This window comes from Anthonomus grandis, chromosome 20, assembly GCF_022605725.1.
Source record: "Anthonomus grandis grandis chromosome 20, icAntGran1.3, whole genome shotgun sequence".
NCBI classification, from domain to species: domain Eukaryota; kingdom Metazoa; phylum Arthropoda; class Insecta; order Coleoptera; family Curculionidae; genus Anthonomus; species Anthonomus grandis.
Genome location: NC_065565.1, coordinates 7,699,237 through 7,725,003, shown reverse-complemented (window position 1 = coordinate 7,725,003; position 25,767 = coordinate 7,699,237). Strand labels below are relative to the sequence as shown.

The following is a 25,767-nucleotide window of genomic DNA, read 5'->3' as shown; positions in this document are numbered from 1 at the left end:
TCATGTGGTATTTGTTTATTATTCTACTAATAATAATAATAATCTATTTGTTTATAAATTAATTATTTTAAAAAGTCCCCGTGAGTGATGAGAAAAAAAGTGTCCTTTTATTATTACATTTATCAAGAAATAGATTATTGTTATTATTTAAATAAATAAATAAACAAAAAATGCCCTTGAATTTGACAGCTGTCAATAGGAATGTTGACAGTTAATATTTTGATAACTGTCAATTGGGACTTTGACAGCCGTCAATTTTGACGTTGACACAGTTAGAGAGCTGTCAAATGTCATGTGGTATTTGTTTATTATTCTAATAATAATAATAATCATTTATATTCAATAATATATTTATCAACAAATAAATTATTGTTATTATTTAAATAAATAAATAACAAAAAATGCCGTTGAACTTGACAGCTGTCAATTTAATTGTCATATTTGAAATTGACAGCTGTCAATAGGAATGTTGACAGTTAACATTTTGAAAGCTGTCAATTGGGACTTTGACAGGCGTCAATTATGACGTTGACAGTTAATATTTTGAGAGCTGTCAAATGTCATGTGGAATTTGTTTATTATTCTTATCTATTTGTTTATAAATTAATTATTTTAAAAAGTCCCTGTGAGTGATGGGAGAAAAAGTGCATAATTCCATTAAAATAAGCAATTTAGTTATCACCTTTAATATAAGATGCATTAAATAGGGAAATCTTATAATGTATTACATGCCTTATCTTATTTCATATGCAAATAAGAGTGATAACTTGAGTAATTAGAACCTTGAAAATAAATTCGACTATAAGTCCATTGTCTCGACCTAATTATCCAGCAGGTATTGGACAAAGTTCAAGTATACGCAACGTCTTTTCAGGATGTGTATTTTATTCTTGCATACGAATCCAGACCCTCAAGATAACGAGTATAGACTGATAGTGGCAACCAACCGGGATGAGTATTACACGAGACCAGCTAAAGCTGCATACAAATGTCCAGAAACCGGAGTCATTGCAGGTAATTAAGCAGTAATATTCCATGATATTGTACAGGTTACAAGTGTGTTTCCAGGTAGAGATATGGAACCTGGGCGAGAGTATGGGTCCTGGCTGGGTTGCACCATCAAAAACGAGCTCGATAATGAATTGACGGAAGGCAAAAAGTTCTGTTTCTCTTGTCTAACGAACATATCCGGAAACAATAAGGTACCCAATGCGGCAGGCAGAGGAGAGTTGGTTATTAAATATCTGGAAGGAACCGCCACTTTCCCCGAATATATTGACAAATTGAAAAACACAGATGTATCTTTTAACGGTTTTAACTTGATTGGGGTGGAACTCAGGTATTTCAAGTACATACTACATCTATGAGACACTGATTTCAACTGACTTATTTAGTAAGGGGGGTTTGACCAGGACATACCACTCGTGCAACCAACCCGAGATTGACTCAGTATACACGGGTAAACACACCATCGGTTTTGGGAACAGTACCATCAGTTCCCCTTACATGAAAGTACTGAACGGTCGAAATAGGTTTCAGGAAATTATCGAGAGGAACTTGGATAAGGACCAACTGAAGGCCGAACTATTAGCTTTGTTAAAAGACAAGACCCAGTGAGTATTGAATCAGTATGTTTTGATAATAATAATCTTGATTGTTTTAGACATTTACCTGATGAGGAGCTGGCGAGAAGGAGCCCCGTGGGCCTGCAAGTGTTGTCCTCGATATATGTGGAATATTTGTCAGCGGGATATGGCACAAGGTATTAACATATATTTGGATAAAGAGTGTTTTAACAGGACACTTCCATTTTTTAGGACGCACACTATTGTCCTGCTGGATAAAGAGTGGAATATGGAATTTATTGAGTTTACTATGCAGGAACCTATTATTGACCCGAGACACCCCGAATGGCACCAAACAGTGATCAAATCTAGTTTGTAACTTTTGGGTTCTGAGTAAATCAATAAAGGCATTTTTAATTTTAATTGTTTTTTTTTTTTAATTAATTTGTTTGTCATTTCTGTCTTATTCCAAGCAATTGATCTTGTTCATTGTCTTCCCTGAATGTGAAACCCGGTCATGTCTCTTACTTGACAGTTGAATTATCTATCAGGTATGAAATAATTGTTATCGTAGTAGTTATTTTAAGTCGAAAAAAGAGCCCTCAAGTGCGGAAAATCGCTTGACGGTTTTTCCTAATTTTCTGGAAAACTATTCGGAATAGAAAATTTTTTCTTTTAGTACTGGATTCCTGATTAAAAATAGGACGAATCATAAAGAATAGCTTTTCGCTCTAAATCGAAAAATAAAGGAGTTATGGAGGATTTTTGGGTAAAAAATTTGAAAAAAAAAAATTTTGGAAAAATTTGAATTTTTTTTTGGAAATCGATAAATCGCTCAAAACACTTCAAAAAAGTCTTATAAAACTTTTTTGAAAAATGTACCTGAAAAAAGTTATACCCAAAAAAGTCTTCCTGGAAAAATCCAAAGGGGTACCCCTAGGAAAATGTTCATAATTTTGGTTTTTATTTTTTTTCTGAAAAACTATTGGTTGGAGAAAAAAATTGTTTTAGTAAAAGTTGTTTGGATTGTCAATGGGCATCAGATGCTATAAAAAAATAATTTTTATATCCAGTAGTTTTCCAGAAAATTGAGGAAAACTCCAAAACAGTTTTTCCTCATTTTCCCGAAAACTATTGAGAAAATTGAAAATTTTCTTTTGGTGTTGGATTCTTGATTAAAAATAGAACAAATCATAAAGAATAACTTTTCGCTCTAAATCGAAAAATAAAGGAGTTATGGAGGATTTTTGAAAAATTTGAATATTTTTGGGTGAAAAATTGAAAAACTTTTTTTTTTGAAAAAATTAATTTTTTTTGGTAAATCGATAGATCATTCAAAACACTTCAAAAAAGTCTTATAAAATTTTTTTGAAAAATGTACCTGAAAAAAGTTATACCCAAAAAAGTCTTCCTGGAAAAATCCAAAGGGGTACCCCTAGGAAAATGTTCATAATTTTGGTTTTTATTTTTTTTCTGGAAAACTATTGGTTGGAGAGAAAAATTGTTTAAACAAAAGTTATTTGGAATGTCAATGCGCATCAGATGCAATAAAAAAATAATTTTTAAATTCAACAGTTTTTGAGAAAATTAGGGAAAACCTCCAAACAGTTTTTCCTCATTTTCTGGAAAACTATTGGGTATATTGAAGATTTTTTTCCAGCATTGGATTCCTCATCAAAAATATAACAAATTATAAAGAATAAGATTTTGTCGTATATTTCAAAATAAGAAAGTTATGGAGGATTTTTGAAAAATTGGAAAATTTTTGGGTGAAAAATTTGAAAAAAAAAAATTTTGAAAAAATTTTTATTTTTGTTTTAGAAATCGATAAAACGCTCAAAAAACATCAAAAAAGTCTCATAAAACTTTTTTGAAAAATGTACTAGAAAAAAGTTACATCCAAAAAATAAACAAAAAAAATCAAAACTTTTAAATTTCTCAAAAACCGTCAATTTCTCAAAAAAATTTCATTCTTATATGAAAGTGAGAAAATGATATGGAGATCATAAGGGTTTTTGAATCATGACTCTATCTTTAATAGCAAAGAAGTTATCCAAAATTTTGTAAAGTGCATCAAAATTTCTCAAAAACTGAATTTGTCAGAAAATTTTATTCGTATTGGAATATAGAAAATTTTCTTTTAGCACTGGAATCCCAGTTAAAAATAGAACAAATCGTGTAGAATAACATTTTGTCGTAAATCTCAAATTAAAGAAGTTATGGGGGATTTTTGAAAAATTGGAAAAATTTGAAAAAAAATTTTGGAAAAATTTGAATTTTTTTTTTGGAAATCGATAAATCGCTTAAAAAACAACAAAAAAGTCTTATAAAACTTTTTTGAAAAATGTACCTGAAAAAAGTTATACCCAAAAGAGTCTTTCTGGAAAAATCCAAAGGGGTACCCATGGGAAAATGTTCTTAATTTTGGTTTTTATTTTTTTTCTGGAAAACTATTGGTTGGAGGAAAAAATTGTTTTAATAAAAGTTGTTTGGAATGTCAATGCGCATCAGATGCAATAGAAAAATAATTTTTAGTATCAACAGTTTTCCGGAAAATCGGGAAAAACCTCTCAACAGTTTTTCTTCATTTTCTCGAAAACTATTGGGAATATTAAAAATTTTTTTTCAGCATTGGATTCCTCTTTATAAATAGAACAAATTATAAAGAATAATATTTTGTCGTAAATCTCAAAATAAGGAAGTTATGGAGGATTTTTGAAAAATTGAAAAATTTTTGGGTGAAAAATCTGAAAAAAAAAATTTTGGAAAAATTTGAATTTTTTTTTGGAAATCGATAAATCGCCTAAAAAACAACAAAAAAGTCTTATAAAACTTTTTTGAAAAATGTACATGGAAAAAGTTATAATCAAATTTCCCTGTCTCAAAAATTCAAAGGGGTATGTATGCATGGAAAAATTTTCATTTTTTCAGTTTTTATTTTTTTCCGGGAAAACTATTGGTTGGAGAAAAAAATTGTTTTAATAAAAGTTATTTGGAATTCCAATGCGCATAAAATGCAATAAAAAAATAATTTCTATTTTCAATAGTTTTCCAGAAAATCTGGAAAAACCTCTAAACAGTTTTTCCTCATTTTCTCGAAAACTAGTAGGAAAATTGAAAATTTTCTTCTACCATTAAATTCCGAATTAAAAATAGAACAAATCATTAAGAATAACTTTTAGCTCTAAATCGAAAAATAATGGAGTTATGGAGGATTTTTGAAAAATTGAAAAATTTTTGGGTGAAAAATTTGAAAAAAAATTTTTTTTGAAAAAATTAATTTTTTTTTTTGGTAAATCAATAGACCACCCAAAATACTTCAAAAAAGTCCTATGACACTTTTTTGAAAAATGTACCTGGAAAAAGTTATATCCAAAAAAGGCTTTCTAAAAAAATCCAAAGGGGTACCCCTGGGAAAATTTTCATTTTTTCAGTTTTTATTTTTTTCCGGGAAAACTATTGGTTGGAGAAAAAAATTGTTTTAATAAAAGTTGTTTGGATTGTCAATGGGCATCAGATGCTATAAAAAAATAATTTTTATATCCAGTAGTTTTCCGGAAAATTGAGGAAAACTCCAAAACAGTTTTTCCTCATTTTCCCGAAAACTATTGAGAATATGGAAAATTTTCTTTTAGAATTGGATTCGTATTCAAAAATAGAACAAATTATATAGAATAATATTTTGTCGTAAATCTCAAAATAAGGAAGTTATGGAGGATTTTTGAAAAATTGAAAAATTTTTGGGTGAAAAATCTGAAAAAAAAAATTTTTGGAAAAATTTGAATTTTTTTTTTAGAAATCGATAAATCGCTTAAAAAACATCAAAAAAGTCTTATAAAACTTTTTTGAAAAATGTACATGGGAAAAGTTATACTCAAATTTCCCTGTCTCAAAAATCCAAAGGGGTATGCATGGAAAAATTTTCATTTTTTCAGTTTTTATTTTTTTCCGGGAAAACTATTGGTTGGAGAAAAAAATTGTTTTAATAAAAGTTGTTTGGAATTCCAATGCGCATAAAATGCTATAAAAAAATAATTTCTATCTTCAATAGTTTTTCAGAAAATTGGGAAAAACCTCTAAACAGTTTTTCCTCATTTTCTCGAAAACTATTGGGAAAATTGAAAATTTTCTTTTACCATTAAATTCCGAATTAAAAATAGAACAAATCATTAAGAATAACTTTTAGCTCTAAATCGACAAATAAAGCAATTATGGACGATTTTTTAAAAAATTGGAAAATTTTTGGGTAAAAAATTGAAAAAAAAAAAATTTTTTTTTTGGCAAATTGATAAAACACCCAAAACACTTCAAAAAAGCCCCATGACACTTTTCCGAAAAATGTACCTGGAAAAAGTTATACCAAAATTATTATTTCTTCATTATTTTCCAGTTTTTATTTTTTTTCTGGAAAACCATCGACCCCAGAAAAAAACCGTTAAAACAAAATTTGTTTGGAACTTCAACGGGCACCAGACGCAACAAAAAAATACCCACCACCTTCGCTAGTTTTCCCTCATTTTCGAAGCGAGTGCGACCACTTCCACATCCACACAGCGCGGATAAAAAAAGGAGAATCTGGATCATTGGCGGGGGAGCGAGACAGAAAAACAAAGACGACACAATTAGATTTATAGCTAAAAAGCAAATTTTAATAATAATCTTATTTTTAAACCAATAAAATCTGTAAATAAAAATAATCCGTTTTTCCGATTTCACGCATCGGCATATCTCGGGGGACGTTTTAATGACCCCGAATAGCAATGAACGAGCCCGTTAATGTAATTTAACCCAAAAAAATCTCTTTCAGGAGAGTAAACCTCACTTTTACTCTGTTTTTTTATATACACATTTTTGTACACTATTTATATTATTATTATACAAACGATCTTTATTCTTCTTCTTTTTTTTTCCAGCCTAAATTATAATAAAGCATAAATTATCTTATAATATAAGATCACAATATTTGCTTCTTTTTTTTTTTTTTTTTGTTGTTTTTTCTCTTCTCTCTCGGACACTCATGAAAACTGTGCCATCTAAACCCTGAAATAACAATGGGAACTTTTTAGGGCCCTCCCGATCACCCGATCTAACCTCCATCGGCATCGTACCGATGTGGACTGATTAATGAATTAATTAATCAATTGTTGGTATGTAGATGGCACGTTTGCTAAATAACTCAAGTTTTACGGCCCGAAAGCGTTTAAACTCCTTCGAGGAGGTAACTTTTGATTTTTCAAAAGTTACTCAAGGAGGCACTATCCAGTTTTTTGTTTTGTGTATTTTTTCATAATGACTTTGACGAGGTCGTCGTCCCCCCTCTCCCGTTACCGGGGGGGGTCGAAATGACATTTGAACCGAACGAATGACCTTGACAAGGTCGAATTTTTTTGACCTAACAAGGTTATTAATTTTCAAATTAAACAAAAAAGAAAGTTTTACTGGGCGTTTCAATTTAAATATAAAAAAAAATGAATACTTCCAGTCTAGTTAACGCGCGTTTCTCCCAACTGGGGGGACCATCGTCAGGCAGGTCGAAAAAAAAAAAATCGATTCAGTGTGCGACCTGACGGTGACCTTTTCCCCCGAAACGTCGTGTTTTCGGGCCGTAAAAACCGAGTTATAGAACGAGGCGGAAGAGCGAGGCGACAGGCCCGCCCTCCGACCCGACCTGTGTCACATCGACTTTTTATTTAATCATTCTTAAGCTAAAAAACAATAATAATAAATTAATAGGGCCTTCCCGCCCCCCCCCCCCTCCCCTCCGGCGCTGGATTTTTTTTTATTGAAAAAACGTCTTAAGTACGTTCGCGATTTAATAAATAAACCGCGCATGCCCACTTCCTTTGACTAGTATGAGACGCACTCCTCGGCATGTTTACGAGAACCACATAAATATATATTTTGTTTTTTTTGTATATCGAAGCACTTCGTATTGTTTGTTTCACTTGCACGCACACGTAGAGTGGAGGCGGCGTCGGTTCTTTTATAAACCGTGCGAGTAGTACTGGATTTTTTGGTTCAGTACGTCCTCCCAGGCTGAAAATTTGAAGTAAAGGTTAGAACTCTTATTAGGGTTGTCATTACCGGGTTTCGTTGTTTAAAAACAGTCCCTAATGTTGTCAGGAAATCACACTTTAATGGTGTAAAAGAATTATGAGGATATCTTAAAGGGGTCTCAAGTTATGATCAAAAATGTCTGTTAAAAAGATTTTGAGGTTGACGGACAAAATTGGCTCTAACTCAAAAAGTTTTTGAGGTACATGCACCGTTCGCATATGAAATTGTTTGGTAAAAAATGGACTTTGTTGCACTAAAATCCTTTTAAGAATATTCCCATTACTTCGTAAGATATTCCCAAGGAAAGTTAGAACTTGTTAAAAAACGTAGCAAAAAAAAATACTCCAACCAAAACAGCTCTAAGTATTTCAATTTTTAACCCAAATCGACGTTTCTATCCTGAAATTCATCCTCAGGAATCCCATTATAATGGTGTGAAAAAATTTTGGGAATATCTTGAGTAGTTTTCAAGTTATGATCAAAAATGTCTGATGACTTCAAATTTGGTGGTTATGGGACCTTGGTGGAGAAAATAGCCTCTAACTCAAAGGGTTTTTGAGGTACAAGAACCGTTTTGGTACGGAATTGTTCGGAAAGAAACACACTTTCTTGCACTAAAACCCTTTTAATCGAGTTCCAATTATTTCTGAAAATATTAACCGGAAAAGTGAGAATTTACTAAGGAAATTGTTAGAAAAACATGCCTCAACCAAAAATTCTAGAACTTTTGAAATTTTTTGTCTAGATCGACGTTTTTACCCTCAAAGCCATCCTCAGGAATGACACTGTAATACTGTGAAAAAATTATGAAAATATCTTAAAGAGTTGTGAAGTTATGATAAAAAATGTCAGCTAATAATTTTAAAGACTCCAAATTAGGTGCGCCTTTAGGACCTTGGTGGACAAAATCGCCTCTAACTCAAAAGTTTTTTGAGGTACATGCATTTTTCTTATATGAAATTGTTTGGTAAGAAATGGGCTTTGTTGCACTAAAATTCTTTTAAGAATATTCCCATTACTTCGTAAAATATTCCCAAGGAAAGTTAGAGTATTAAAAAAAAAAATTGCAAAAAACCGGTCCAACCAAAACAGCTTTAGCTACTTTAGTTTTTGACTTTGAAGGACGTTTCGACCCTCAAATCCATCCTCAGGAATGACACTATAGTACTGTAAAAAAATTATGAAAATATCTTAAAGAGTTGTGAAGTTATGATCAAAAATGTCAGCTATTACTATGGTTGTGGACTTTCAATTTAGTGACTCCAGGACTTTGATGTACAAAATCGCCTCTAACTCAAAAAGTTTTTGAGGCACAGAAATCGTTCTTATATGAAATTGTTTGGTAAGAAATGGACTTTCTTGCACTAAAACCCTTTTAAAAATATTCCCACTACTTCGTAAGATATTTACAAGGAAAGTTGGAATTTGTTAAGGAAAGTTGCAAAAAAAACCGAAACAGTCCATTTTAAACCCAGTCCGACGACGTTTCTACCCTGAACTCCATCCTCAGGAATCACACTATAATGGCCTAAAAGTTGACAAAAACACAATCCTTAAATCCAAAAAAAAATCGTCGAATAAACGTATAATTTAACGATAATAATATACGAGGTGTTGCTTGGGTAAACACCATAATGGTCCTGCGGAGGACTGAACGATGCAACATTCTTTTGAGGATGGTGGGGGGAAATCGTAGTAGAGAAAAAAATGCGACCACACTCACCTTCGGCAATAAACTGAACGATCTTGTCATGGTTATGCTTCGTGAACCCGTCGTGGGTGGGGGGCTTGTATCTCTGGGCCCACCTGTCACCGAGGGAGGCCAACAGTTCTATGCTGATATCACCGATTTTCTGTAAAAAACAAAGAAAGAAAATAAACAAAACGAGACAGTCAATAACCCAAAAATCTCTCACATTCTCACTACTCGTTTGTCCTTCGCTGTCCTCCAGTAAAAGTTGCTCGTTTATATCGAAACCGAAGACCAGACCGGAGGGCGGGGGCGCGTCCCTAGTCGGCCCCGATGATAAAATTACCACCGCGGGGGGCGTGTCCTCCCCGGAGATTCTACAAGAAATCACGTGTTACCTTCTGTTTGGTGTCGAGTGGCCCGCGCGAGCTCCGGACTTTGACCCGTTAGATTTTTTTTCATATTTAGGTGTTTTTTTATGAAAAAATACACACATTTATGGGAGATTTACCATGAATTGATCGATGGTGGGTAAATCGTTATTAATCAAGAGAATTTCTTTTTTCAATAAAAATTCGTTCATTTGAAGCGTAATAAAGCAATTTTTTTTAAAATAGTATATAAATAGTGTAAATACATAATACTGACCCGTTGACCATTTTATTGGTGCTGACGCCGCCCCGCTTCGTCTCGTCGAAACTAGTATCACAGATAGACGCGTCGTCGCAGTTTTGTATGACGTGGATGTGGTCGGAGGAGGCCGCGGGCCCCTTTTTCCGTTTACAGGGGGCCGAGGAGGCCCCCCCCAGGGGGCGGTGGTGCGGGGGTGGCTGGAAACGTAAAAAAATTGTACCCATAGGAAAAAGGTTCATAATTTTTTTTCTGGAAAACTATTGGTCGGAGAAAGAAATTGTTTTAATAAAAGTTGTTTGGAATGTCAATGCGCGTCAGATGCGATAGAAAAATAATTTTTAATATCAACGGTTTTTGAGAAAATTGAGGAAAACGTCATAAAGGTTTTTCCTCATTTTCTCGAAAACTATTGGGAAAATGGAAAATTTTCTTTTAGCATTGGATTCCTGATGAAAAATAGAACGAATCATAAAGAATAACTTTTCGCTCTAAATCGAAAAATAAAGGAGGTATGGAGGATTTTTGAAAAATTTGAAAATTTTTGGGTGAAAATTTGGAAAAAAAATTTTTTTGAAAAAATTAATTTTTTTTTTGGTAAATCGATAGATCACCCAAAATACTTTAAAAAAGTCTTATAAAACTTTTTTGAAAAATGCACCTGGAAAAAGTTATACCCAAGAAAGTATTTCTAAAAAAATCCAAAGGGGTACCCCTGGAAAAATTTCCATAATTTCGGTTTTTATTTTTTTTCTGGAAAAGTATTGGTTGGAGAGAAAAATTGTTTAAACAAAAGTTGTTTGGAATGTCAATGCGCATCAGATGCAATAAAAAAATAATTTTTAAATTCAACAGATTTTGAGAAAATTAGGGAAAACCTCCAAACAGTTTTTCCTCATTTTCTCGAAAACTATTGGGTATATTGAAGATTTTCTTCCAGCATTGGATTCCTCATCAAAAATAGAACAAATTATAAAGAATAAGATTTTGCCGTATATTTCAGAATAAGGAAGTTATGGAGGATTTTTGAAAAATCGGAAAATTTTTGGGTGAAAAATTAAAAAAAAAAAATTTTGAAAAATTTTTTTTTTTTGTTTTGGATATCGATAGATCGCTCAAAAAACATCAAAAAAGTCTAATAAAACTTTTTTGAAAAATGTACTAGAAAAAAGTTATATCCAAAAAATAAAAAAAAAAATCAAAATTTGTAAATTTCTCAAAAACCGTCAATTTCTCAAAAAATTTCATTCTTATATGAAAGTGAGAAAATGATATGGAGATTATAAGGGTTTTTGAATCATGACTCTATCTTTAATAGCAAAGAAGTTATTTAAATTTTTGTGAAGTGTTGACGTCATAAACATGCTAAAAATTCAAAATTACTCAAAAACTGTTAATTTCTCAAAAAAGTTCATTCTTATGTAAAAGTGAGAAAATAAACTGGAGATCTTAAGAAACTTTGAATCATGACTTTATCTTTAATAGCAAAGAAGTTATCCAAAATTTTGTAAGAAATTTCTCAAAAACTGTGAATTTGTCAGAAAATTTTATTCTTATACGGAATATAGAAAATTTTCTTTTAGCACTGGAATCCCAGCTAAAAATAGAACAAATCGTGTAGAATAACATTTTGTCGTAAATCTCAGATTAAAGAAATTATGGGGGATTTTTAAAAATTTTTGGGTGAAAAATTTGAAAAAAAAAATTTAGGAAAAATTTGAATTTTTTTTTTGGAAATCGATAAATCGCTTAAAAAACAACAAAAAAGTCTTATAAAACTTTTTTGAAAAATGTATCTGAAAAAAGTTATACTTAAAAGAGTCTTCCTAGAAAAATCCAAAGGGGTACCCCTGGGAAAATGTCCATAATTTCGGTTTTTATTTTTTTTCTGAAAAACTATTGGTTGGAGAAAAAAATTGTTTAAACAAAAGTTGTTTGGAATTTCAACGGGCATCAGATACCATAGAAAAATAATTTTTAGGTCTAATAGTTTTCCAGAAAATTGGGAAAAACCTCTCAATAGATTTTCCTCATTTTCTCAAAAACTATTGGGTATATTGAAGATTTTTTTCCAGCATTGGATTCCTCATCAAAAATAGAACAAATTATAAAGAATAACTTTTCGCTCTAAATCGAAAAATAAAGGAGTTATGGAGGATTTTTGGAAAATTTGAAATTTTTTGGGTAAAAAATTGAAAAAAAAATTTTTTTTGAAAAAAATTTTTTTTTTTTGGTAAATCGATAGATCACCCAAAACACTTCAAAAAAGTCCCATAACACTTTTCTGAAAAATGTACCTGGAAAAAGTTATACCCAAATTTCCTAACATTATTATTTCTTCAAAAAAAAATCATTTTTTTCCAGTTTTAATTTTTTTTCTGGAAAACCATTGACCATAAAAAAAAACGTTAAAACAAAAGTTGTTTGGAATTTCGATGAGTACCAGATGCAACAAAAAAATACTCACCACTTTCACTAGTTTTCCAGAAAATTGGAAAAAACCTCTAAACAGTTTTTCCTCATTTTCTCGAAAACTACCGGGAAAATGAAAATTTTTCTTTTAGCATTCGATTCTCAAGCAAAAATAGAATAAATCATAAAGAATAACATTTTGCCGTAACTCGAAAATTAAGATAGTTAAGGAGGATTTAAAAAAAAAAAAATTTTTTTCAAAGGTTTTTTTTAATACAAATTATCCTAAAAATCACTCAAAAGCCTGCGATATCACGAGGAATTGATCCGAATACCTGGAAAACATTTTTTTCTTTTTTCTGGAATAATTTTAAGTACATATTTTCACATAACGAGTAACTTACTTAACTAATTTAACATTATGTAACAAACGAAAATAGTGGACTTACCGGATCGGGTGTTACAGGTGTAACCGGAAAGTTGTCAATTATTCCGGGACAGTTCATCAGTTGCATCTTTTCAATAGTCGAGACGTCCACGATGTCCGGGGGCATCCGTTGCGACCGGTACTGCAGCGTCGAATCCCGCATTAACTGCGAAAAGAACTGGAATAAGGTTGAGTAGATGGTACGACGGGGGGGCGGTTAAGGTTTTGTTCAAGAGCACGATTACTTACTTGATTTACGTTCGGCCGTATTTTTTTTTTTTTTGAATAAAATTAATAATAGACACTGAACAGTGAGTGAGTGAGTGGCCCTCCCGGTAACCCGATCTGAACCCCGTTATTGAGAAACTCATCAAACGGACAATTATCGAAGGTCCTCTCCTCATCTAATTATCGATGCAACTAACAAATCAAGCGGTTACAGTTAGTCACGAACTAAATCAAGCGAAACAAATTCATTCAAAAAAATAAATATATGAAGCATTAATCACGTGTGTAGCTCAATAAACAAAACCATAACCAAAAAAAGTCAAAAAGCGTTATAATACACTATTCTCTCTCTCTCTCTCTCTCTCTCTCTCTTTCTTATTTAGTACAAGTGCAACAGAAATAAAAAAAAAATAAACAAAAAGTGACTCACCGATGTGTCGTTGCCGGGGACGTCGTCGCCCCTCGCGCCCCCCTGCGTCGGTTTTTTCACCGTTTTGGGGTGGGCGGGACGTTTTCCCTCTGGGGTCGACGTTTCGACCTAAAAAAAAAATCATTTCTGAAGAAAATCGGAATGTTTCTGCTTAGTGAAGGGGTTCTTCAGGATCAAGCCACATTTAGAAACCGCGAAGATGTTTTCCCTTTTAACTTAAATTACCGGTTGGTTTGTCTTGCTGAAGCCCCCCCATTGAGCAGAAACACGTGTTAGGCCTTTCTGTGTTTTTTCTTGCCATTTTACTATGACATAATATGATAATAATGTATTGGGAAGGCACTTATGAACCGGTTAAGGTCTATAGACCCAATAATGCATCTTTGTCTCTAAAAAGGGTTATAGGGTTAATGTTGGATTGAGAAGTTTATGTTAGTCAATAGTCTATTACTTTCAAGTTTCATGAATATCGACAGTTTAGGAGAGGAATTATGGGGTTTTGAAGAAATGGTAAAGGCGCTAAAGCTTGGCAAATTTAATTATTATAAAGGATTTTAAATGAACTTCAACATATTTAGGTTATAAAAGTTTTAATTAATTTAATAGTTTTTATGTAAATATTATGTAAAAGAGTCGATTAATTAATTTTTTTGGGTACTATTTTGAAATCAGCGATTTTCTCACTAACTGTGAGTGAAAATCCCATTAAGATACCTTGAATAGTTTTTTAATTATCCTGTATGGAACTTATGAATGCAAGATATGACTATCTGAAATACATAAAGTGCTTTAACTCTTGGACCTTGACACACAAAACTCACTATAACTCAGTGAGTTTTTAACTCAAAAAAATCATTCGTATATCAAAATGTTTAGAAAAGAATGCACTAACTTGCAGTGAAAACCTCATTAAAATACCTTGAATAGTTTTCAAATTATCCTGCTTAGAACATATGTTTGCAAGTAATGACTACCCTGTGAAACAAAAACTGCTATAACTCAACAACCACTTGAGCTAAAATTAGGTTTTATATACCAAAATGATCCTCAGAAACCCTATTATAATCTGTAGAATAAACTGTGTTATTAGATTGGATATTAATGACAAAATCAGCTGTTATTCATGGGTATTATTTTGGAAAACAGTGATTTTTCATAGGAATTTCCTACTGGTAAAGTATGTGGGGTGGGTGGGGGGCTAAGGGTAGTTTTCTTAAAAAACGGTTTTTGTCTTTTACAATAAAAACTATTTTCCAAAAAACTACCCTTACACCCCCCACCCACCCCACATATTTTACCAGTAAGAAATTATTTTAAGAAATCACTGTTTTCCAAAATAATACCCATTAAAAACAGCTGATCTTATCATCCATATTTAAACTAATAACACAGTTTATTGTACAGATTATAAAAGGGTTCTTAAGGATCATTTTGGTACATTAAGCACATTTTTAGCTCAAATAATTAAAGAGTTACAGCAATTTATGTTTCCAGGACAGTCATATCTTATAGACATATGTTCTAGGCAGGATAATTTGAAAACTATTCAAAGCATTTTTATGGGGTTTTCATTCTTAGTTAGTGCATTCTTTTCTGAACATTTTGATATGCGAATGTTGTTTGTGAGTTAAGAACTCACTGAGTTATAGTGAGTTTTGTGAGTCAAGGTCTAAGGAGTGAACCAGAAATATTACAACTTTTTTTTTTGGGGTAAGTGGGGGGAGGTAAGGATTGTTTTGATGAAAAACAATGTTTTTGCAAAAAATATCAATGCAATATTTAATTTAATTACACTTAAATATTTAATATAAAAACAGCGTTAGTACATTAGATAATATGGATAAAAAATAGTGATTTTTCATTGGAATTTCTTACTGGTAAAGTATGTGGGGTGGGTGGGGGGTGTAAGGGTAATTTTTAAAAAAAATGGTTTCATCTTTTACTAAAAATACCATTTTTTATTAACACTACCCTTACACCCCCCCACCCACCCCACATACTTTACCAGTAAGAAATTCCAATGAAAAATCACTATTTTTCGTATATAATCCTTAATTTATTAACACTGTTTTTGTATTAAATATTTATATTCAAATTTGTTATCAAATTTAAATATATATATTGGGTCATAGTCTTTGATCTTCTGAGTTATTTCGTTTATTTAAATTTTTTATATAAATATTTAATACAAAAACGGTGTTAATAAATTAAAGGTTATATACGAAAAATAGTGATTTTGCAGAAGAATTTTTAACTGGTAAAGTGTGTGGGGTGGGTGGGGGGCTAAGGGTAATTTTTTTGAAAAACGGTATTTGTCATTTAAAAAAAAAACCGTTTTTCAAAAAAAATACCCATAGCCCCCCACCCACCCCACACACTTTATCAGTTAAAAATCCCTCTGCAAAATCACTGTTTTTCAACAGTACACATTAATAAATGATAATTTTTCCTTAATAAGATCCATTTTAATAATACTGTTTTTGCACTAAATATTTATAATAAATATATATAAAATTATATTAAATTTAAATAAACAAACAGTGTCATTAAATTGGATAATATGCACGAAAAACGGTGATTTTTCAAAAGAATTTCTTACTGGTTAAAAATGTGGGGAGGGTGAGGGGTGTAGGGGTAGTTTTTTAAAAAACATTGAAATTATTAAAATTGCCCTTCCATCTATTGATCCAATTAGTTGTTATGATAGCTAATTCTTTGTATAACTCTAAAAATAAAAGTCAAGTGATTTTAAGTCTGGCGGCCGAGATGGCCAATGAATCAAAAAGTGAATTATTTAATAAATTTAATTTTTTTTTCTCTAAAGCAAATATTTTCTGCAAAAAAAAAACGTTTTTCATTAACCTACCCTTACACCCCCCACCCACCCCACACTCTTTACCAGTGAGAAATTCTTATGAAAAATCACTGTTTTTGCCATTTTTTAGCATAAAATGTAAAAAAATTAAGCATTAATTAATCTTATTTGGGAAAAATACTGTAATTATGCCATAATTCCGTTAATTTTAAAAAGGATATTTATTAAAATACCCAAACATCATAAAAATCCTCCAACGAGTGTCCAAACTAAGCGGAAACGTCCACGGATCAATAATGAACGCCCCATAAGCGGTTTGTCCACTATTTACTTGAGTCACTATTATCTCAAGATAGAGTAACGCATTTCTTAAAAAATGTACTTATTTTGTTTAATTAGATTGTACTAAATTTAGTACAAATAGAACACGGGTCCGACGGAGGACTGAACGCTCACATAACCCTCCTCCTTCTTCTAAACTTCCTGAATTTTCAATAAAATAAATAATTAAACGAGACTTACCACGGATGACATCACAGTGGTGTCGTCGCCCTTTTCGCCCCCGGGTATCGCGGGGAAACTCTTGATGTTGTGCACGTCGGGCGCCGCGTTCACCGGATTCGACGTCTGTTGCTTTTCCGGGCTCGGTTTCTTCTTTTCGCTATTTTTAGCTGAAACAACTTCTATTACGTTAAAACGATCACGGGGGGGCATTCCTGAGGACGGATTTGTGGGGTAAAAACGTCCTTCGAGGTTAATTTTTTTGTTTGACAGTTGACAAATAAATGACAGATATGTTATTACCTATATCGGCATAAGATATCGGCCCGTCCAACGGTAACGAATGCACCGAATCGACATCCGATGACGAGTCGTTACTCCTTTCGCTATGCGGCATCGACCTCGTTTTCTTCACGTTACACGCACCTAAAACGAACAAACAAAACCGCCCTAATCATCTGGGAAGACCATTATGTATCAGGTTACAATCGAGTGACCCGCCGGATCACCAGACTTGGCCCCATTTGATTTTTTTTTTTTTTTTTATTTAATGACTAAATAATTGAATCTCTTTAAAGTTGTAGGAGGAGGAATTGTTGCGGCACTTGATTTTGTGAAAAATGAGTCCAGTTGACTGGAATCCGGATAAAAATTAGTCAAGTTGACAAAAGGTACGAGACTTACCGCCGACTATCGCGGAACCTAAATTGGGCGAACGGGCCCTCCGGGCGCCACGACCATCATCGGGACTCACCAGGGACGAAACGCCGCTGATCGACGACGACGTCGTTTGTCTCACGCTACTCGTACTGCTCACACTTGAAAACAAACAAACGAAAAAATAAATCGAGTCATCTTTGGAATCGTAACGACGTTTCGATGCTCTTCATCAATTCCTAAAGAGGAGCGAACGGAGGAGGGTCGAAACGTCGTCGATTTCTCGATGTTAAAAACAATTTTCGTACCTGTTTCGTCGCTTTTTGTTCTTCTTCTTCGGTCTGGTGACCTCCCAGTTATCAGTGGAGGTTTCCAAATGTTCCAACGAGGAGGCGCTGTACAGCGGCTAAAATAAACAAACAAACGTGGACGTATTTGGTAAACGAAGTAGGCCATGCATAGAGGAGGATCTGTCTATCTCTGTCTCTCTCTTTCACAATTAATTCCTTGAAAGATTTTATATATAATTATTAATTAATTCCAGGCAATTGGTTCAGTGGTTCCTCTCTTTCTATAATTACCCGAAGAAAAGAAAGAGACAAAAAGAGTTCTTAGATACAGTTCTCTCTCTCTCTCTCTCTCTGTCTCTTTCCCTCTCAACTGCCTGCAAGAGATAAATAATTAATTATTGATTAATTCCAGGCAGTTGACTTAATAAAACCTTAGGCAGAGCAGTAGAACCTTAGGCGCCATTTTCTGGGACACCCTGTAGGTTTACGGAAAAATGTATAGAGAAGAGATAGTTAGTTCCAACCCTTGACTATAACATACCAAAAGTCCAACCCTGTACAGTGGCTCTAAATAAATAATTTTTCAATTTTCGAAAACCAGTTTTGGGTCAATTTTATGAGGTTTATTAGGTTTTGACGCCATTTTCTGGGACACCCTGTAGGTTTATGGAAAAATGTATAGAGAGGAGATAGTTAGTTCCAACCCTTGACTATAACATATCAAAAGTCCAACCCTGTACAGTGGCTCTAAATAAATAATTTTTCAATTTTTGAAAACCAATTTTGGGTCAATTTTATGAGGTTTAATAGATTTTTGACGTCATTTTCTGGGACACCCTGTAGGTTTATGGAAAAATGTATAGGGAGGAGATAGTTAGTTCCAACCCTTGACTATAACATACCAAAAGTCCAACCCTGTACAGTGGCTCTAAATAAATAATTTTTCAATTTTCGAAAACCAGTTTTGGGTCAATTTTATGAGGTTTATTAGGTTTTGACGCCATTTTCTGGGACACCCTGTAGGTTTATGGAAAAATGTATAGAGAGGAGATAGTTAGTTCCAACCCTTGACTATAACATATCAAAAGTCCAACCCTGTACAGTGGCTCTAAATAAATAATTTTTCAATTTTTGAAAACCAATTTTGGGTCAATTTTATGAGGTTTAATAGATTTTTGACGTCATTTTCTGGGACACCCTGTAGGTTTATGGAAAAATGTATAGGGAGGAGATAGTTAGTTCCAACCCTTGACTATAACATAGCAAAAGTCCAACCCTGTACAGTGGGTCTAAATAAATAATTTTTCAATTTTTGAAAACCAGTTTTGGGTCAATTTTATGAGGTTTAATAGATTTTTGACTCAATTTTCTGGGACACCCTGTAGGTTTATGGAAAAATGTATAGGGAGGAGATAGTTAGTTCCAACCCTTGACTATAACATAGCAAAAGTCCAACCCGTACAGAGGGTCTAAATAAATAATTTTTCAATTTTTGAAAACCAGTTTTAGGTCAATTTTATAAGGTTTAATAGATTTTTGACGCCATTTTCTGGGACACCCTGTAGGTTTATGGAAAAAATGTATAGAGAGGAGATAGTTAGTTCCAACCCTTGACTATAACATACCAAAAGTCCAACCATGTACAGTGGGTCTAAATAAATAATTTTTCAATTTTTGAAAACCAGTTTTGGGTCAACCCTATAAAGTTTAATAGATTGTTCATACAAGAAAGACAAGGACAAACGAGGAGAACCCTTAACCGAGAGAGAAAAGGAGAGCAACAGCAGCAGTTTCCGCTTACCTCGACGGTACCCCAGGACCTGCGCTCCCTCGCCCTGTCCGTTAACGACTTGTTGGTCCTCAGTACCACCACCACCGCAGCACCACCCTCCTCCTCCTCATCCCCTTTTTTCACTTTTCCACCCCCAAAGGGACTAAACTGTCGGTCCAGTTTAATACCGGAGATTTCCCCGAGGGAATTGCTCTTCTATAAACAAACAAACAATTTATTTACGTCAATTATGACACTTCTTCTTACTCACCTTAAGCTCGGACCGAACCTCCCCCTTCTCCTCCTCCTCCTCCTCCAAATCTTTCGACTTTTGTTTTTTCCTGTTTCTGACGTTGGAGGTGGTGGTGGTGGGGGTGGCGGTGGTTCCTCCTCCTCCGCCCCCCTCCTCAGTGACGTGTTGCTTTTGCAATTGTTTTGCGCGCGACTGTACCGCGCGGGTGGTTCTCAGTTCGGTGGTACCCTCGATGTAGTGCACCAGACGGTCCACGTTGTGGATTATTTCGGACTTGTGGCCCTCGATCTTGAATGAGATTTTTATTTTTGACATTTTTTTGCTCGTAACTTGGAAACTACTTAATTTGCAAAATTTTTTTAGAATGTTGTAGTGTGATTCCTGAGGATGGATTTGAGGGTAAAAACGTCGGTTTGGGTGAAAAATTGAAGTAGCCAGGGCTGTTTAGGTAAAGGTGGTTTTTTTCGATGCTTTTTTTAACAAATTCTAACTTTGCTTGAGAATATCTTAAGAACTAATGGGTGTATCGTCAAAAGGGTTTTAGTGCAAGAAACTCCATTTCTTACCAAACAATTTCATATAAAAACGATACATGTACCTCAAAAACTCTTTGAGTTAGAGGCAATTTTGTCTATCAAGATCCTAGAGCCACCAAATTTGAAGTCTTTAAAATTATTACCTGACATTTTTGATCATAACTTGGAAACTACTTAAGATATTTACATAATTCTTTCACACTATTATAATGTGATTCCTAAGGATGGATTTGAGGGTAAAAACGTCGGTCTCGGTGAAAAATTGAGGTAACCAGAGCTGTTTTAGTTAGGAGTCGTTTTTTTAGGCTTACAGATGAAAAAATGGTGATTTTTTGGGAATTTTTTACTGATAAAGTATATGGGGTGGGTGGGGGGTGTAAGGGTATTTTTTTTTGAAAAACTTTTTTTTTTAAATGACTAATACCGTTTTTCAAAAAAAAAAACCCTTGCCCCCCCACCCACCCCACACATTTGCCCAGTAAGGAATTCCTTTGGAAAATCACTGTTTTTTGTATTAATTATTTATTAACATACATATATTTAATTATATTAAAATTAAATAAACAAAGTTTGTTTTTATGCATATTAATTAAAAAAACAATGATTTTTGAATGAAATTTCTTACTGGTAAGCAGTGTGGGGCGGGTGGGGGGCTAAGGGTAGTATTAAAGAAAAAACGATTTTTTTGCACGAAATAATTACTAAAAAAAGCGATTTTCCATATACACAATCGTGTAGGATACGATATACTTTTCATACACGAATTTAACTTATAGTGTAATAAAGAAATATCATACACTAAGAAATCTAGAAAAATTAGGAAACGCATTAGCGTGTACGAAACACAGCAATTATACCAATCAAGTTTAATTAATAAAATTTATTTAAAAAAAAGCAGTGGCGTACTTATTATTTTTTTAATACAATCCAAGTTCCTGGAATAATTTTCAATAATTTCCAAAAAAAATTGAAGTTATATTTCCACCCTTTTTACCAATTTTGTTGACATACATAACATCAATTAACAATCAATAGAAAAACGTTAATAAAACAACGACAACTGCCTGGAATAAGTTCATTATTCTTCTCTTTCAGGCATTTGAGGTCATAACTTCAGAACCCTTTAAGATATTCTCATAATTCTTTCACATCATTATAGTGTGATTCCTGAGGATGGATTTGAGGGTAAAAACATCCTTCAGCGTGAAAAATTAAGGTAGCCAAGGCTGTTTTGGTTTGAGGCGGTTTTTCTTCAATTCTTAAGGAATATCTTAAGAAATTCATGGTTCAACTGCCTGGAATATTAAAAATAAAATAAATAAAAAAATAATTGCAGGCAGTTTCATTTATTTTGTGCCAACGTTTCGTATTCGTATTTGACCGTCTTCAGGGATCGAAAAAAAAAAAAAAACGAGCGCAGTCCTGATCAGGAGCAATTCAAATAATGGTTAGCAATCCAAGTATTAATTATTTAATTAATTAATTATTCTAGGCACCAATGATCATTGAAATCTTTAGGATAGCATTTATTACCGGGCAATTTTGGTCATAACTCGGGAACTACTTAAGATATTCTCATGATTCATTTACGTCATTATAGTGTGACTCCTGAGGATGGATTTGAGGGTAGAAACGTCGATCTGGGTTGAAAATTGAAATAATTAGAGCCGTTTTGGTTAGAGTACTTTTTTTTGTCACTTTTATTAAGAAATTTTAACTTTGCTTGAGAATATCTTAAGAACTAATGGGTGTATCCTCAAGAGGTTTTAGTGCAATAAAGTCCATTTCTTGCCGAACAATTTCATATGAGAACGATTTTTGTACCTCAAAAAATGTTTGAGTTAGAGGCAATTTTGTCCACCAAGGTCCTAAAGCCACCAAATTTGAAGTCTTTAAAATTATTAACAGACATTTTTAGTCATAACTTGGAAACTACTTAAGATATTCTCATAATTCTTTTACACCATTATAGTGTGATTCCTGAGGATGGATTTGAGGGTAAAAACGTCGGTCTGGGTGAAAAATTGAGGTAACCAGAGCTGTTTTAGTTAGGGGTAGTGTTTTAGGCTTACAGATGAAAAACGGTGATTTTTGGAGAAGGATTTTTTCACTGGTAAAGTTTGTGGGGTGGGTGGGGGGGTAATGGTAGTTTTTTTGAAAAACGTTATTTTTGTAAAAGAAAAAAAGAGTTTTTCCAAAAAAAAAACCCTTGCCCCCCCACCCGCCCCACATACTTTACCAGGAAGAAATTCTATTGAAAAATCACTATTTTTGTATTAAATATTTATTAATATAAAAATATAAACACGAATAAAAAATTAATAAATAAAGACAGTTAGTAAATTCGACTTACGTTTTCCGACCGTAAAACGACGACGTTCTTATCGGTCTGCTGTTTCTTCTTCTTCTTCTGAAGATCTTTGGCCTGATGATGATGAGGATGATGATGATGGAGGGCGTTCCCGTTCTCGTCCACTTTCTGAAAATAGAAAAACTATTTCACGTATACAGAGAGTGTGGAGGAACCCGTCGACGATCGGCACCAACGCACCTTATCCCCCCCACCGTCCAGCGCGACCGTTTTCCCGGCAGCCGGATAAGCCGGGATGATCACCTGGAACTTGCTCCTGTTGACCGCGTTACTTAGCGACTGCGCGTCCACGATCTTCTTCTCCTGATGAGGAGGGTCCAGGTCGAGGAGTATGGGCTCGTCTACGGCCGTCACACGATTGGCTAATTTGACAATTAGACAATTTTTTTTTTAATTAATTAATTAAAACACTCACATTGAATTTGCAACGTGGCCTTACTGGTGTACTTCGGGGTGGCAGTCACTATGTGGGTCTCCACGTTACCTGACGCCCGTTCGCCATCGATTAAACGCTCCTCATAACCCCTAAAAGTGTTGGAGACGCAAACATTAAACCCCCCCACTTGACCCGCCACTGTCACCTAATAAACACAATTTTTACCATAAAATGTACCTGGCAAGAAGGTCGTTCTCGAGCAGACGCTCCTTCTCTACGTCCTCGGGGTGCTCTCTCTCTTTCATTTCCTTGTTTTTGCACTCCTCTTGCGAGAACATAAAGTCCCTGGGGGTCCCTCCCGAGTTCACATTACAGGGAAGACTGCCTATAAAAGGGGACAGAGAGAGAAAACCCCGGTTTAAAAAGAGATAACTAACTTTGGCCTTCAGTTGAACATTGAAGAAACCGACCAGGGAATTCTCAATTTCAACTCGACAAAGTCATTTAATTAAACAACTCCTTGCTTATTAATTAAACTATTCATGTAACGTAGGCCAGGGCTTATATCCTAAATGATTCACTCTCTATGACATAAAATACACCCTATTAAAGAGTCAGACTATAATATGCATCCGCTGTTGACTAAAGATAACCTCTGTTGTGAAAACTGTGTTTCTTACTGGACATCTTAATAAAACAGTTAAAAATGGGGTCATGTACAAGTTTCTCTCTATTCACTGACCTAGGAAAAGACACTTGTTGTTCCCTTAAGTAATTTGAGTGAGTGTTCCTTAATCACCCACTTAAATAGAGTGATAAAACCATCGGAACAAACAGAATTCCATTCAGGTGAGTTGCATAAGCAGAACAAAGTATCGGAAGTAGAATGCATGAATTAAAACGACCGAGTCCGCCCTTCACACTTACATCTCACCTGATATCCATCTGGGGCACGTTTACTCGGTTTCCTTTTAGGATTTCTCGACAAGTGGGGCTGGTCCTGTGCCATGACCGTTCGACTTTAGTTTTCGTCGTTTTTACACTGCACAGGCGACACCTGAACCTTTTAACAACGCGGACATGCAGAACGGACCTTTGGAAACTTAAAAACGGCAGTTTAAGTTCAATTTAAACGAAAAAAAAAGGGAAAAAAAAGCAAAACTTTGAGGTTATGTGCACCGACAAACATCACATTCCACGTAACTTCACACGGACAGCTGAGCACTGTCACTTACGTCAAGTGGAAGTGACACTTGACAGTTTGACAACCCGCAACTGAGCCATAACCTCAATAAGGAATTTAACAACCCTAACCTCATTAAGCCCTTTTGAATTAAAACAGTCTTCTTGGGCTTCTCAATTTCTTCCCTTAGTATATGCAAGTATATTGTTCAAGGTAATAAATAAATATTTACATATAAATGAATAGGAAAAGTATTATTTACTTACCTCCGAGGCAAGCTCTACCTCAACTTAATAATAACAATAAATAAATGCAAACAGTGTCCAAAGCAAATTGAATTAATAATTGACATAATGTACACAAACATCCACTTCTTATTCAAGTAAGTACGAAAAAATTTAAAAAACTTACCCCCCTCCCTTTGTCTGGCACTGACCCGCACCTGATTCCCGCAAAACCCGGACGAGGCTCCCCCGCTGGAGCTCGTACTAGATTTCCTCACGCCCCTCAACCTCCTGCTCGTCTCATACAGTTCCTCTTTGGCCAAGTTATCCAAGGAACCCCCATGGGTTCCCCTGAAATAATAAAGAAACGGTTCATAACCTCCAGAACAATTTTAAGCCAACTGCTTTGGGTACCGTTCGCTAACGCTCCTGCCCAGGCCCGCAGTGGGTCCGCCGCTGCGACGCCCCCTCGGGCCCCCTCCGTGGCCTCTTTGCCTGCGGGCCTGCTGGTTGCAGTGTCGCACCAGCTCCGATCCACCCGCTGATGTGGCACGGGCTATTCGTTCGCTTTCTTCTGCCTCCAGTAGAAGATCCTGAAATTGTTTTCGGGGGTACCACTCGATTCATTTTTGAAAAGCCTCCTTAATGACTTGTATATAGAGAAACACTTACATTAAAAAGTTCACTTTTTCCTTCTCTATCTTTGGGGTTTTTGTAATTTATTGCTTCGTCCAGTAACGCTTTCAGTTCTCGATCATTTAAGTTTGATAATTTCTGCAAGAGATGCATTAAATAGAGTAAGAGTAAGTGGAGTCTTAGGGCATCAATGAATTAACATAAAATCCCTGTTGTTCTATGGTTTGTGGTGATAAGAGAAAACTGATTAAATAGCAAATTAAACAGTTGATTTCAATTGAAAGAATCTGATTTTTACAGGCAAGCAATCGGGAGGTTTTTCTCACTTACTTTCTCATCTTTTTGTGATGACTTGTCGCCCAAATTGTCCTGTTCGGTTTTATTATTATCGGGCAATGGGGCCATTTCCAACACACGAAAGACGAACTCGTTATTCCGCGAAAACTCACTCACAGTAATTGTCTGACACACTAAAACCTTCAACAATATTAAGAGGAAAAAAAATAACAACAGGAAAAGAAGAACCTCAAGAGTAAAGTGTTTGCAACATCGTTAGGGCCGGCCCTACTTGTACGCGAATTGTTTATTGATTAACAAACGTTTTCAAAAATTGTATTTAATCTGATAAATCACATTTTTGCCATCCACCATCCACCATTATCATCAAAGTTTTTCACTGTTGTCATTCCCCAAAGTGAGAAACGTCACTGTCACG

The 25,767-nt window shown here is 34.2% G+C and overlaps 2 protein-coding genes across 8 annotated transcripts; one reads left to right on the top strand and one right to left on the bottom strand.

Moving 5' to 3' along the window:
• The first annotated feature begins 568 nt into the window (after positions 1-568).
• LOC126747961 (transport and Golgi organization protein 2 homolog) lies at positions 569-1,988 on the top strand. The gene is made up of 5 exons (XM_050456938.1): positions 569-1,014; positions 1,069-1,339; positions 1,395-1,613; positions 1,664-1,762; positions 1,818-1,988. Exons 1-5 carry the CDS (start codon positions 876-878, stop codon positions 1,942-1,944), a joined length of 855 nt encoding a protein of 284 aa, XP_050312895.1. The 5' UTR covers positions 569-875; the 3' UTR covers positions 1,945-1,988.
• Positions 1,989-6,187: 4,199 nt separating this feature from the next.
• Positions 6,188-25,744, bottom strand: LOC126747970 (uncharacterized). Of its 7 annotated transcripts, XM_050456950.1 has the most exons (21): positions 25,578-25,744; positions 25,383-25,522; positions 25,089-25,190; positions 24,831-25,009; positions 24,604-24,767; positions 23,247-23,394; positions 23,049-23,158; positions 22,814-22,995; positions 22,616-22,756; positions 19,745-20,014; positions 19,504-19,689; positions 17,721-17,818; positions 17,440-17,573; positions 17,059-17,181; positions 16,777-16,934; positions 13,440-13,547; positions 12,804-12,959; positions 9,961-10,142; positions 9,539-9,689; positions 9,346-9,475; positions 6,188-7,601 (listed from the first exon to the last, which is right to left on the bottom strand). In XM_050456950.1, the coding sequence occupies exons 2-21, from the start codon at positions 25,455-25,457 to the stop codon at positions 7,549-7,551; spliced, it is 2,850 nt and encodes a 949-aa protein (XP_050312907.1). In that variant the 5' UTR covers positions 25,458-25,522; positions 25,578-25,744; the 3' UTR covers positions 6,188-7,548. The 7 variants fall into 7 exon arrangements, with proteins under 7 accessions (XP_050312907.1, XP_050312906.1, XP_050312909.1 ...); XM_050456949.1 differs by having other exon boundaries at positions 25,383-25,739; XM_050456952.1 differs by having other exon boundaries at positions 12,804-12,947; positions 25,383-25,739.
• Between the last annotated feature and the right edge of the window lie 23 nt (positions 25,745-25,767).

What these genes read in the sequence shown, in the direction of transcription:
- LOC126747970 (XM_050456950.1), bottom strand. Translation starts at nt 25,457, where the DNA reads ATGGCCCCATTGCCCGATAATAATAAAACCGAACAGGACAATTTGGGC. An exon ending in AGGTTCCGCGATAGTCGGCG is followed by an intron (nt 17,182 to 17,439) that starts GTAAGTCTCGTA and finishes TGTTCGTTTTAG; the next exon opens with GTGCGTGTAACGTGAAGAAA. An exon ending in CCACTGTGATGTCATCCGTG is followed by an intron (nt 13,548 to 16,776) that starts GTAAGTCTCGTT and finishes TTTTTTTTTTAG; the next exon opens with GTCGAAACGTCGACCCCAGA.
- LOC126747961 (XM_050456938.1), top strand. Translation starts at nt 876, where the DNA reads ATGTGTATTTTATTCTTGCATACGAATCCAGACCCTCAAGATAACGAG. An exon ending in TTGTTAAAAGACAAGACCCA is followed by an intron (nt 1,614 to 1,663) that starts GTGAGTATTGAA and finishes TGATTGTTTTAG; the next exon opens with ACATTTACCTGATGAGGAGC. An exon ending in TCAGCGGGATATGGCACAAG is followed by an intron (nt 1,763 to 1,817) that starts GTATTAACATAT and finishes TCCATTTTTTAG; the next exon opens with GACGCACACTATTGTCCTGC.